Source organism: Carlito syrichta, unplaced genomic scaffold, assembly GCF_000164805.1.
Source record: "Carlito syrichta isolate Samal-C Ts95f unplaced genomic scaffold, Tarsius_syrichta-2.0.1 Scaffold301779, whole genome shotgun sequence".
Lineage (NCBI taxonomy): Eukaryota > Metazoa > Chordata > Mammalia > Primates > Tarsiidae > Carlito > Carlito syrichta.
In genome coordinates, this window is record NW_007245875.1 from 131112 (window position 1) to 146379 (window position 15268).

General features: G+C 35.3%; 2 protein-coding genes across 2 annotated transcripts; both read left to right on the forward strand.

The window, feature by feature from the left end:
* The first annotated feature begins 844 nt into the window (after positions 1 to 844).
* Positions 845 to 1789, forward strand: LOC103257505 (putative olfactory receptor 52P1). Its single transcript, XM_008055204.1, has one exon. The coding sequence runs from the start codon at positions 845 to 847 to the stop codon at positions 1787 to 1789; it is 945 nt and encodes a 314-aa protein (XP_008053395.1).
* A 9522-nt stretch (positions 1790 to 11311) lies between these two features.
* Positions 11312 to 12247, forward strand: LOC103257510 (olfactory receptor 52K2-like). Its single transcript, XM_008055208.1, has one exon. It carries the CDS (start codon positions 11312 to 11314, stop codon positions 12245 to 12247), a length of 936 nt encoding a protein of 311 aa, XP_008053399.1.
* Positions 12248 to 15268: the final 3021 nt, after the last annotated feature.

The following is a 15268-nucleotide window of genomic DNA, read 5'->3' on the forward strand; positions in this document are numbered from 1 at the left end:
GTAAAAAAGAGGTATCTTTGCTGGGACTAATATGTTCAGATACAAGTAATAATAGTTAAGCACATGATATACTGGGAAAAGTTCAGACATAAAAAATTAGGATTTCTGAAAACTAGGCTTAAAATAAGTGGACATATAATTTGGGAAAATTTTGTTTGAAAAAGAGAGAGAGCACTTAGTGGAGACCTGAATTGCCTTCTTATTTTGGGAAGACCTCCATGCAGAACACGTATAAGTCTGTAGAGCTCCAAAGGAAAGTGCCAGTACTACCCTCACCGTTCCTAGGGTTAAGTTCTATGGCAATACTAGGAAAAACAAACATGTAGTGAACTGTCTAAAAAAATGAATAACCATTTGATGTTAACTGTGGGTTTAAAAAAAAAAAAAAGAATAACCATACCTGACCATACCCAGGCATCAGCTACATAATTTTATTTCAGGATGACATTAAGAAATAGATTTGAATAAATTAATTCTTTTTTCATTTATATAATCTGATGTTTCTATCCAAAGCTAATTTGGCTTATGATTAAAACAATTGTGCACTAAATTTTTTTTGTGCATAGATAACTAACAATGTTTTTCTTTTAAAAAATGCTGTAATATTTATAATATGACTTCATTTACCATTAGTACTTTTTGTCTAGTTGCATAGATTTTGTCTCTTGCCACTAGCATTTTTTACTCTAGATTATATAACCTTGAAAATACTCTAATGTGATGCTTTGGGATATTCTAGATTCATTTATCATTTGTTTTCAGATTTGACTGTCATGATCTTAGCAGAATTCTTCTGTTTTAAAAAGGAGAAATCCATTCACAAAAGACAGAGGGCAGCAGCATCATGGGGTCAGTCAATAAAACTCAACTCTCTACAAACACCTTCTTGCTGCTGGGCATCCCAGGACTAGAGCACCTGCATGTCTGGATTGGGATTCCCTTCTGTTCCATGTATGTAGTGGCCATGGTGGGGAATGTGACCATCCTGACTGTGGTGAGGGCAAAGAGAAGCCTCCATGAGCCCATGTTCCTGTTTCTCTGCATGCTCTCAGTCACTGATTTGGTCCTCTCCATGTCTACACTGCCCCGCATGCTCTGTCTCTTCTGGCTCGGAGCCCATGACATCACCTTTGAGGCTTGCCTGGCCCAAATGTTCTTCATCCACAGCTTCACTGCCATGGAATCAGGTTTCTTCCTGGCCATGGCCATTGACCGTTATGTGGCCATCTGTGACCCACTGCATCATACCACCATTCTCACCCACAGTCGCATTGCCAAAATGGGAGCTGCTGTGGTACTCAGGGGAGTGGTCTTTTTTTCTCCACATCCCATCCTGCTCAAACAGTTGCCCTACTGCAGAACACGCATCATAGCCCACACCTACTGTGAGTTCATGGCTGTTGTGAAGCTGGCATGTGTGGACACAGGGGCCACCAGGCGCTACAACCTCAGTGTTGCCTCTGTCATTGGTTCCTGTGATGGCTTTTTCATTGCCGTTTCTTATGTTCTAATCCTCTGGGAAGTCTTCCGACTGTCATCATGGGAAGCAAGTCTTAAAGCTCTAGGCTCGTGTGGTTCCCATGTCTGTGTCATTCTCGTTTTCTACTCCACTGCTGTCTTTACCTTTCTGACCCACCGCTTTGGTCAAAATGTGGCTCCCCAGATTCATATTTTCATTGCCAATATGTACCTTCTGGTGCCGCCCTTTCTTAACCCCGTTGTTTATGGTATTAGAACCAAGAAAATTCGAGACCACGTCATTAGTTCTCTAAGGGTAAAAGTTGCCTGACTAAACTGAAATTGTTTGCAGAAACGGTAACAAAATTGGAAGGGAAGAAGGCAAATGAGTGATCACTTTCTCATAACAGATTTTAAATTTTCTTCCACAGAAATCAGACATTTGATCATATTTTAATAAGGAAGAATGGCCACATGTAACAGAAATTTCCTAATTCTACTGAAACTAGTATGTGTAATACATTTTATGTGCGCTTGTGCTTTAGGGAGCTTACTTAGAACTTGGGGAATGGGGAACAAATCTCCTTCTTCTGCTCTTTGCTGCTATTAACTTGTGGTGTAGCTGGAGGGGCAGGTAGTGTTGCAGGAGCTTTTAACTCCACTCTCAGCTTAGACCAGCAACCTCAGTTTCTTGTCCCATGACCAACAAGATTAAGGTACACGGACACTAAAAGGATGAGTGAAAGGAGTTTATTAAGCAACAAAGCTCTCCAGAAAAGAGAGGGAGACCAAAATTGGTTACCTGTCCTAGGAGTTTGTTTATAGTTTTATCTTATCTTTTCTGAGGCATTTATCTCACCTACATCTCATCTGCCCCTTACTTCCTGAGAGCCAATTTTGATTGCATATGCAAGTCCTTGACCAAAGTTACTCTATCTTGCATATTACCCATAAGTACCACAGAAAAGCCCACTTGGGGAAGGTGGTAAAACCTCAATGCAAATACTATGTTAATGATATTATAATAAGCCAAGGTCAAGTTAGGATATTTAGTCAAGCTACTGTGCCTGCATTTTAGTAGCAAAATGTCCCTGTCAGCAGTATATCCTGGGCTGAGAGAGTGCTCTCAACCACATGAACCATATTTTCAGACAACAATTATAATAACTGGGGGTGGTGCAAGGGATGTTCCCACAGTTGTTAAGTCTCCTCAAGACCCTCCCTCTCTGTCTGCCTAACCAGCTTCTGATTATCTCCTCTCTCAGTAGTAGTGTACTTTTAAATAAGTGATTCAAAAAAGAAGAAATTCATTAAAATCCCCCAAAAATATTTCCATGAAAATCTTCTATCAAAAAATTAATGATCACTGTCAATATTCTACAGAAGAGATAATATAATGGCTTCACATTTTCTGCATACATTAAATAACTTTTTCATGCATTCACAAGAATTGACACATAGAACAAGCTGTTAAACAGTAAATGTGGGATGGTTCAGCCATGCAATAATCCAGTCATCACATCTTTAATATTCAGTTTCTCAAAGAATATTCTCTCTCCACCAAGAATAACTTGTACTTGTACTTCTTAACTGAACTAAAATATGTCTTCTTTAAATTTTCATCACAGAGTCTCCTGAAAACAAAAGTAACTTTATGCTTGACACTACGTGCTTGGGGGTTTTCCTAAAGCTTATTCAAGCTCACTGAGTTTGATTCAAATAGGCTTGTCTTAAGGTATCACATATTACCACATTTTGTTTTTTGTTTTTGTTTTTTTGTTTTGTTTTTTTGAGTTGGAGTCTCACTCTGTCGCCCAGACTGGAGTGCAATGGCCGCTCCCAGTCACCGCAGCCTCGACCCGGTGGGCTCCAGCGATCCTTCCGCCTCAGCCTTCCGAGTAGCCAGAATTACAGGTGCGTGCTACCACGCCCAGCTAATTTTTTATTTATTGTAGAGATGAGGTCTCGCCAAGTTGCCCAGGTGGGTCTCGAACGGATTTCTATTATTATAACTAACTCAGTTTAAATGTAAGTTTGATTATGCTACTAGCAATATTGAAAATGAAAATATTACAGAGAATGTAAATATTTGTACTAAAAAACCTGAACATTTTCTCCTTAAAAATGTGTCTCCTATTTCTCAAAGAAGTAAAAGTAGTTTTACCATTTGATCCAGGAATCCTACTACTAGGTATCTACCCCCACAGAACAGAGGTCATTATATAAAAATACACTGACATTCACATGTTTATCACAGCACAATTCACAATTGCAAGGATGAGAAAGCAACCGAAATGCCAATCATCGGATCCGTGGATAATGAAATTGTGTTTTATGTACACTGTGGAATACTAATCAGCCATCAAAAAGAATGAAATAATGTGTTTTGTAGCAACTTGGGTAGAATAGGAGAACATCATCCTAAGTTAACTAACTCAGGAACAGAAAACCAAACACCCTGTGTTCTCCCCTACAAATGGGAGCTAAACTAAGGAATTGCAAAGACATATGGAACGTCTAATGGACAATGGAGACTCAGAAGGGGGAAGGTAGGAAGGGGTGGAAGGATAATAAGTTACAATGTGCACAGGTGGGAGAGGTGGATACAATTAAAGCCCAGACTTTTTTTTATCACTATACAAACGCAACCAAGTAACCAAAAACTATTTTAATGTGACTCATTTCTTCACTGCTTGGCTCATACAAAGTGGAAAATACTCCACAGGCACTCAATAAAGTCATGCTGAATTTCATTACATTGGTGCTCTCATTTTAGTAATTTGCAATTTGGAAAATATTAATTTTGCTTTCTTACTATTTGTTTTCTATTCAATCTAGAAACTTCTTTAAAGGCAATTTTCTGGACTTTCTTCCTATGTCTCATCCTCAGACTCTATTAAATATCACTGTGCAAGCTTTTCCCATTTCCCACTAGAACTACTCAACAGTTTCCACTGAAGTTTTCCAGGCATTAGCTTTTAGTTACTAACTCCAGTGCCTCCTCTACATTGATTGTAGTTATCTTCCTAAACAATAAAAATACATGTAAAACATCAAACAAAAACAAAGAAAACCTTGAGTGTTTCCAACCCCTGTACGATCCAGGATAGCAAAGCAAAGCCCTATGAATTATTTTTTCTTCTGTTTCTTTTAATGTTTTCTTCACATTCCTTGCCCTCCTTCTTTTATCCATGATGATTGATACCTGTGTTCAAACAAAAGGTCTCTTCACATTTTTCACGTCTTTGCCTAGAAGTCTCCTTTCTACCTCATCCTCTTTCTTACCTAGGAAAAACTATTCTTAAAGATAGAACTCCCCCACCGTGTTTGAAATATCAGATTACTTCCTCAAATCATACTATTTAAAACTCTCTACCATTATTATTAAAAATGTCACTGTTTATTTTAGTTAGCTTTTAGAATGCTTATTTTTAGAATAGTTAAAATTTTAGAATAGTTATAAATAAAGTGACTGACTCTAAAGCACGTACCTGGGTTTGTTAGTTACTTTTGTCACTGTATCTGTGTATACTCAAGAAAGTTGCCAAAAGCTTCTGGGTCTCATTGTCACATTCAATGAAATGGAGATGATGAAATTTACTTCCCCACTGAGTTTTAAGGATTAAGTCAAAGCATAAAAGACTTAAAGCCAGGCTTTGTGGCTCAACCTGTAATCCTGCGCTTTGGGAGGCTGAGGTGAGTGAATTACCTGAGCCCACGGGTTAGAGACCCGCCTGGGCTACTTGGCGAGACCTCATCTCTACAATAAATCAAAAAATTAGCTGGGCATGGTAGCGCACACCTGTAGTTCCAGCTACTTGGAAGGCTGAGGCGGAAGGATCGCCGGAGCCCAGTAGGTCGAGAGGCTGCAGTGGCCGGGAGCAGCCACTGCACTCCAGTCTGGGTGCTAGAGTGAGACTCCAACTCAAAAAAAAAAAAAAAAAAAGACACTTAAAATAGTGCCACATCATAATCTCTAATAAGTAAACATTAGTTAAGAATATGAATTATCATAGCACATATAATTTTGTATATTTTATGCCAGACTTTGTGATATATACATATATATTTACAATTTAAATTATATAATTATGACAGTAATCACCATAGTGGGTATTAGTCTGACTTTAAGATAAGGAATTTGGACTCAGAGAGATTAAATAATTTGGCTAGCATCACATATTGATTAAGTGGTATAATCTGGATTTAAACCAACACAAAAATACTTAATATCATATTTAGAGACTGCCTTTGTTCACTTTTTATCTGTAATAATTCTTAGTATTCTATGCACATCCTTTCGTTGAATGCTTTCTGAAAAAAATGAATAAAGACGTAAGATATTTGGATACATTTGTCATATATTTCAGAGCCATTAATATGGTGGAACTTATACTTAAGGCATCTGAATTAAAACCATAAGGACATACTTTAATTTTTTTTGTTAATATAATGGAGAAAAATAACAATGACAGTAGGGAAAGATGTCTCCCAGGCTAAGAAGAGACTCCCGCCCCTAGGGAGTAAAACTTGGAAATTTATGTCATTTTGTTGAATGTTTTCTGACAATGAATTGCCAACTCTGAATCCTCAAGCTATAGTATCTTGTTATTTGGAAATACTATTAATCATAGAGTTTAATTATATTTCCATATATGTGTGTGTATATATATATATATATATATAAAGTTTGTTTATATATTAGGTTTGAGAATATGAACTATATAGTTAACACTTACAGGTTATCTGCCAATGAATATCAAATGGAAAATGTTCAACAACAAAAAGAAACAACAAAACTAAATTCTTCAAACCCTTGCATTAAATTCTATCTTAAAGAGAAGACATGCAGATTTTTTATATATTCATATAACAAATATGTATTTATGAAGTGGCTAAAATACCAGATTGTGCTATATTCTGAGGTGAACAAAAGGTAAGCCCATACCTCATGGTGAAGGTGACCTAATTTTATCAAGTGATAGTAAAATGCTTAATCATACTGAAAACTAAGTGCTATCAAAACAAAATCTCTGTTTCTATAAGGGCACATAGCATGGATCTATTCTAGAGAATAAAGAAAAGCTTCCTTTAAGATGATATTTAGTAGAGTGGTGAATTACAGTTAAATAGCTAAGAAAAGAAAGAGAGGTCATGAAAATGAGGGAGGCATTGTGCTCCAGGGAGAAGGAACAGGAAGGTGAATATGTGTAGATCTTAAGGTTGGATCAGAGACTTTCAAAGAACTGAGGGAAGGCCACCGTGAGGACTGGAGTATAGAGAGTAAACGGAATAGTGGCTCATGTAAAGCTGAGGAAGCAAGGTGTAAAGGTGGAAAGATAGACTAAGAATTCTTAATTCTATCTTAAAAAATAAGAACACAACAGAAGTTTTATGCACAGCAGAGAAATGATCAAGTTCGTGTTTTTGAACTATACTTTTCATCCTTAAAACAGAAGACCTTTTATGCCTCTTATGACAATATGGATGAACTTGGAGAACATAACATATTATTTCTAAGTAAAATAAACCATGCACACACAAACGTTTATGATCTTAGTTATATGTGAAACCTAAAACAAAGTTGAATACACAGAAACAGAGTAGGAAAGAGATTATCAAGGGTGGGAGGAGAGAGAAGGAAAAGGGAGATGTAAGTCAAAAGGTACAAAGCTGCAGATATATAGGATGAGCAAGTCTAGAAATCTAATGTACAGCATAAGGACTATAGTTAATAATAAAATACTGTGCAATGGAAATTTGCTAAGACAGAATTTTTGGTGTTTTACCACAAATAACCGTGAGGAGATGGATATATTAATTAGCTTAAATGCAGTAACCATTTCACTATATATATAAAACATCATGTTCACTTTACTTACAGGCAATAAAAATGTCAAGTATATCCTTTTAAACAAATGATTATTTTGACCACAATGAAGTAAATGAGGTTGAAATAAAGAATGGAAGGAAGGAATGCAGTTGACCTTTTAGAAAGCTATAATACAAAAATAACTTGATTCAGGCTGGCAGCAACCACAATGGGAATAATTAGATTGAGTACCCTGAATACACTCTAGATTGTGGGACACAGCTTACTGAAGACTTGGATAAGCTCACAGGTTAAATAGCTATCACTCATTCTTGTCAATATTATTTTAGGCTTAGGATACAGAGTGAATAATTGATGATAAAAATTGTGTTTGTATGTATATGTACATGTGTGTGTGTGTGCAACCATGTATGTGCTTTTGTGCATTTATCCATACAAAAATATTTAAGGGTCTACAATTTGCGAGGCACTGAAGGAATAATAGTTAAAATATAGACCCCCAATTACTATATTCAGGATGCTTACATTCCACCACTTTCTCCAATATGGTTAGCAACAATTTTTCCTCCTTTTTAGGTCTTCACAAGTTTAGCTTCTTATTGCTCCTGCCAAGAGTCTTTTTAAAATTCTAAGTATCCTAAACCTAGTATTGTACAATATTTTTTCACCTAAGGCTCCTCTCTTGCTCTTATTTTCTATCCTCCCCTCTACATTTTTATTTAACTTATTTGCCAACAAACCCAATGATTTGTCAATTAAGATTTTGCTTAGTGCATAATTTTTTTCAGCTTTTTGTGGATCCAATCTCTTTTAAGAAACCAAGACTCTTAATTTCAGTGTAGGTTTTAATTATGGAATCTCCAATGTCACTAGAAATAGAAATGACTTAAACTGTTGATTTTGAAGCAAGTTATAGCAATTTGTATATAGTTGTAGCTGCAAGCAACTCTTCCTGGAATATAATACTTCAACTCCTCCAGGCTTTCTTTGGTTTTCATCTTAAATGATTTCTCAGTCCCTACTCCTTTAACTAGTGTTCTTAAACCATACCAGCCCACTTCCACCAAAATGCTAACAGTTTTACAATACTCTTAAACATCTGCTCTTACCTGCATGTGCTACCCTTAATGACTGACTCTAGGATTTGTTCCTCAAGGGAAACAAAACAAAACAACAGGGAAAAAAAATGCTGGTTAACTGAAGGGCCACTAGGGATGGACCGAGGAGGGCCATCACAAACCAGCATAAAATGGGGTCTCAAACTCACACACTCCATCTTATTCCAAAGATCACCAGATTCTCCATAAACCTCTAAGGGACTTTGTTAGCCCTAGGACCATTGTGACCAGACTCACAACCATCTGCAGGTACTACTCCAGGAAAAGGGGGGAAAAAGAGGGAAGGGGGAAAAAAAACTAGAAAATTCTGGGATGCAAAAAGGCATATAAGAAAAAGAGATTGTCAAATCTTTTCAACCAAATGCCACAATAATTTACTCTTGTAAGATCACAGTTGTATTCTGCAATTTTTAGAATGACCAATGGCATTCTTTAGAAAATAATAAAGAACTTTCTAATGTGTATGTCTTAATTGATTTTGCCTTTACTTATAGTTGCTGTTAATATAGTTAATTGCTGGCAATTGTTTCTGATACCTCAGACAAAATGTTGCCATTTTGCTTCAAGTTCCAATAATATCCTATGTTACTACCACACAGATAATTTTTATCTACAGTATTTCTGATAAATCATCATCAGTTTCTACTTGAAAAACTTTGCTGATAGTAAACTACTGGTTTCATAGGATTGTCTTTTCTGTCTACAAGCAGCTTTTTGTGATAAAATCCTTTCTTTTACTGAACTAAAACATACATTTTAAAATTTTTAGCACCCTCTGGCCAGATTTCTACCTCTGGTGATACTATTTTTGCTTTCCCTTTAATGAATAATGAATCTAAAAAATATGAGGACAAAATTATCAGGATTATCAAATTTTCCTTCTTATGACATCAATTTAGGACTAATCACTTTTCCAGGCATAGTTTTCGGTTCTTTCCAAGAAACCGAGAAACAAAACAAAATGCACATTATTTTTTGCATGTCTCACTTAGCTTTGTACTTCATAGAATAGCAAGAAATTTAGCATTTCTAGAACTCTGAAACATTCAAAGAATTATACCAGGAATATGTATGTATTATACAATATTAGATTTTAGTGACAGATGTAATCTTTACTACAAACTTTGCAAGATATTCCTCATCTCGGTTTTTAAGATGAGAAAAAGAGTTCCAAAACCTTAAATAACTTGGTTGAGTCACACAGAAGAAGTATCAGGGTTGAAGTTGTATCCCAGCTATGTGTTATCCTTAAAATTTTGCTATTTTCATTATACCAAATTGCCTTTCAGGAATTCTGCCTGTCAACTGTGGTGTGTCTTTTTACCAAATGCAGGTATCATATAAAAATAGCTATATCTGAATAACTCAGCTAATAATATATAAAAGCTACAGTAGTTAGTATCTTAACAGACATGCTATCCTATTTTGGGTTCTCATGTATTTATAGTAAATTAATTTTTAAAAACTCCACTCACAGTTTATATAATCTAAGCCTAGTGATGTTTTTATTTTTGTTTTAAAAGTTAAGATTATGACTGAAATAAAAAAACAGTTATTTTAAAGAAACTTAAAAACAAAGCATTGACATTAGAAATAAATTGTGAATATACTAAATAAGTATTTGAGATTAAATACAGATATGAGTAAAAGACTAATAATTCAAGTAATCAACTAAACAAATAATAGATAAAATATTAATATTACTATACTTTTTATTTTTAAGCAACATTGTGATACACATTTTCATTATTTATTTTTTATATTGAATTTTTTTTCTGTGATTACTGTTTAAAAAGATAGAGTTGAAATTTTTCTAACAAAATCTGGAGTCTGAAGTTCAATGATGAAATTTGGTTAATCATAACTATATTAACAAAGGTCTTATTTTTATAGACTTATTGCTGTAATGATTATAAATTTGTTTGGTTTTGACTTTTAATGTTAGGTAAGTATTCTCTTTAATTCATGGTCTTCATCAAATAATTAGTAAATATGCATTTCTACTTTAAATAGTTATGTATGCTATAATATTTAACAGATACAATAAAGTCTAATTTCTGTAGAAACATATCGTCATTAACCCCCATACTATTGCTTCTCATATAAAAAAAAGAATACGTGTGTATACATAAAATCATTAATTCAGCTTTACCTGTACTCACTCCCCAACCAGCCTTTATTGAATAATCTGGAAACTTAATACTAAATTATCAACTACTGAGGTGATTTTGAATTCCAGTTTTTTCTTACATACCATCTATTATTTAGCCCTGAGTTCCATCATGCTTTCCAGGTATAAGATTAGCAGATTTCCTAGGTCCTCTGCCAAAACCACAATTTTTAGCTAAAGGTTATACAATGTTTAGCTAAAGAATTCCAATGCACCAAGTTCAATTCCAGAAATTGGGGACCCTGGTATGATTAAATTCAGCGTCCTTATTTTGAGTGAAAACTATGCTTTCTGGGCTGTTTATATCCCTACTCTCTGTCTGTAACATTGAAAACATTATCCTGCCATGTACTGCTAACTAGGAAAAATAATTCTAGAGATGTGTAAAAAAATAATTATTAAACAGGATCAGAGGCACAGGAGAATCTAAACTATAGAGTTGGTATGTCGTTAATGGGAATTCATCCTGAGACTGCTTCTCTCTTTTGCAGAGGAAATAGCATAGGATTATCCCCTCTTCACCCCATGTAACTGAAACATTCATTTGATCATTAGTACACATAATATATTTACAATTATGTAATTTATAATTATATAAATATATTTATAAGTATTATCACCACAAACTGTTGTTATGACCATCATTTTGTAGGTGAAAATGATGCGGTGATTTCCAGATGTTCTTTCTTTCTTTTTCCCTAGGAATCAGACCCTGAGAAGCTCAGGTTACGGATGTCCTCTTGTAATAATTCCATTCCTCAGCCCTTGATATTTGTCCTGACTGGAATTCCTGGTCTGGAATCTTTCCATGGCTGGTTCTCTGTGCCTTTTTTTTTGGTATTTGTCATTACAGTCATTGGCAATGCCACCATCTTATATATCATCCAGGTGGAGAAGAGTCTTCATGAGCCCATGTTTCTCCTCCTGGCCATGCTATCAGTTGTTGACCTGTGCCTGGTCAGTGTCACAGTGCCCCGCATGCTGGGTATCTTCTGGATGAATGCCAAGGAAATCAGCTTCAATGCCTGCCTCACACAGATGTTTTTCATTCCTTCCTTTTATGTCATGGAGTCTGGGGTCCTCCTGGCCATGGCTTTTGACAGATTTGTGGCTATCTGGTACCCTCTGAGATATACAACCATTCTTGCTAATAATATGCTTGTGAAGATGGCACTGGCTATCCTGGCACGGGCAGTGGCAGTGCTGACCCCAGCACCCATACTGGCAAAAGGACTGGAAAGCTTCCAAACCCATATAATTGCTTGCTCCTACTGTGCATACATGGCTGTGGTCCTGATAGCCTGTGGAGACATCTCTAACCACATTGTCTATGGACTCATGGTTATTGTAGCATCTGTGGGATTTGATCTGTTTTTTATCATTCTGTCATATGCACTTATCCTTCATGCTGTATTTCGGATACCATCTTGGGAAGCACGGGGCAAAGCTCTCAGCACATGTGGCTCTCATCTTTGTGTCATTGGCCTCTTTTATTCTCCTGTTGTTTTTTCTGTTCTGGCCCAGATTTTAGGCTATCATATGGCTCCCCATATACAGATCATCAGTGATAATCTCTACTTCCTGGTGCCTCCCATGGTTAACCCTTTGATTTATGGGGCTAGGACCAAGCAAATGAGAGAGTGGATGCTACAGATTCTCCCCTGTTAATAGAAACTGAGGGTGATGCTTTTGGTGGATAGAACACCTGAGAATGCGAAGCTGAAAGTCAAGTTAGATTGGAGGTAGAAATAATTCCTGCCAGTGTGGGGTTTCATGGGCAAGGGAATAACCAAGGTAAGAGAAGGATTCAATCAGTGTGAGAATGTAACTGGACATACTTTTTCCATCAGAATGAAGTATTATGAAATACTAATAAACTAAAGGCTTATGCAAGTAATAAAACAGAAGAACAATCTATTATTAATTTCATTATTTATCTAGCTGCACCACATCACATAAATTGAAAACACATTTTCAATTTAGTTTAAAGTGCAATTTAGGTTATACTTTCAAGATGCATGGGTGAAAATAATTGTCCAAAGATTTTTGCTGATTTATTTTTTGTCTTCTTTATTTATTTTGCCAACATAAAATCTTAATATGTCATGAAACATAATCCTAATGAAAATAAGTATTCATGGACATATAAATAAATAATAAGCTTTCTCACTGTGTCTAAAGTGTTTTTAAAGGGAAAAATATCATGTTTAGTAATATATAATATATTGAACCTGTGAAGTAGGCATTTTATAAATTTGAAAAAAAATTTTAAAAAGCTATTTTATTCTCTCTAGCTTTAATTTTTCCTTTCTACCTACCTGACTTAAACTCATGTCTTAGTTTGTTTAAAAAGTTATTAAACACCAATTTATCAACCAAGGAAGCTAGATATGTAAATCATATCTATTTCCTCATTCTAATGCTTGTATTTTATATGTCCCCAGGTATACCCACAACAAACATACACACAGATAATACTCATACACAATTATGATATATACACATTTTTTCTTGTATATACACACTTCCAATTATTTTATTTATCCATAAAGAGCTCATTTGTTCTGTCTTTGTCTCTCTTATTCTAGCTTCTTATTTTTATAAATATACATACCTCTTAACTGAAATATGTATACACTCATAATAATGTTTATGTCCATAAATTGGAAGTGCGTATTCAATTACATCAATAAATGTGCAAAAAATAATATTAACCTCCTCACAGTTTGCCTGCACCAGTTTTCAGAGACATACATTTAATTTTAAAAAGTATTAAACCAGCAAGGCATGGTGGGTCATGCCTGTAATCCGATCACTTTGAGAGGCTGATGTGGGAGGATTACTTGAGCCCAGGAATCCAATACTAGCCTAGGAAACATAGCAAAACCTCATATCTACAAAAAATAAAAAGTAAAAAATTAGCCATGCTGGGTGGCATGCACCTGTAGTCCCAGCTTCTTGGGAGGTTGAGTTAGAAGGATTAGTTGAACCCAAGAGGTTGAGGTTGTAATGGGCTGTAACCATACAACTACACTCCAGCATACATGACAAAATGAGACTCCAACTCAAAAGATAAAAATTAAATATCATCAGGGAGATGCAAATTCAAACCACAAGGAGATACCACCTTGCATCAGTCAAAATGGCCATTATTTAAAAAAAAATAGATGCAGACACAGTTGCAGAGAAAAGGGAGCACTTAAACACTGTTAGTGGAAGTACAAATTAATATAATCTCTATGGAAAGAGGTATGCAGATTACTCAAGCAACTAATAGTAGATCTACCATTTGATTCAGCTGTCCCTCTACTAGGTATCAACCCAAAGGGACAGAGGTCATTATATTAAAAAGACACCCGCACCTGCAATTGAAAAGATGTTAAATCAACCTAAATACCCATCAACCAACCAGTGAATAATAAAAATGTGGTGTAAATATACTATGGAATACAATTCAGCTATCAAAAAGAATGAAATAAAGTCATTTGTAGCAACTTGAATGTAATTGGAGAACATCATCCTAAGCAAACTAACTCAGAAACAGAAAACCAAACACTGCAGTTCTCACTTATAAGTGGGAGTTAAACTAAGGATACACAGAAACATAAGGAATGGTATAGTGGACATTGGAGATTTAGAAAAGGGAGGGGGGAAACAGGAGAGATACAAAAAAATTACCTATTGAGTACAGTATGCACAAGTAGGGGTGGTGGGTACTCTTAAAACAAGACTAAAAACTGTTTTTATCTTCCAAATATTTTGAAAGAGAGAAAATAATAAAAATAAAAAATAAATGTGAAAATAAAAAATTAACCACCATCTCACAATGCTGTTACTTCAGCATTTTTATTTAAATTTTAGACTCATGCTACATAACAATTTCTATTGCTAACCTTATTTGACCTCGTCTGTCTTTTTTTCCTGCACTCTATATCAGTGTCCTTTTCAGTGGTCTTCAATTTCACCCAAACTGCAATCATGACATATATCACACAATGTGATAATTGCTACTTTGCACAATAATTTTCTATACTAAAATGAATGTTTTACCTATTCTTTTTACAAATTTAGAATTCTCAAAGTGTATAGTTTAATACATGTTTGTTGAATAGATAAGTCTCATTTCAAATAGCTTCTCTGACAAAAAGACAGAATTGTTAAACAATGTATAGACATACACATTCAGCCCTTCAACTAAAATAATAGGAGGTACAAAAGGTGGGAGGAAAAGAAGGGACAGAAAGAGAAAAGGAGAAAGGAAGGGAAGAGAGGGAGAGAGGGAGGGAGGACAGAAACATTTTGCTTCTGCACCTGATATACTTCTCCATTGAGAATTTTTTCATTGTAAAATGTCTTCAACTCCATCTCTCAATATTATTTAAGACATGTTCTTTTGTTTTCAGCGGACCAATGTGTTCTCTAAAGTACAATCCATTTTTTCCTCAATTATTATGATTACCTTTTGCTGAATTGTGAACAACCTCTAAATTGAGAGTTTGGGGCTTACTGTTCTCAGCTTATTGTTCTCAGCTGAGGTATCTCACATGGTTGAATGACAAAAAAGGAGCTGGAGCTGGATCCTCTAAGGAGGATTAGATTCTCAAAGGAGCACAAACCCTATTGTGAACTGTGCATGTGGGAGATCTAGGTTGTGTGCTCCTTATAAAAATCTAATGCCTGATGATCTAA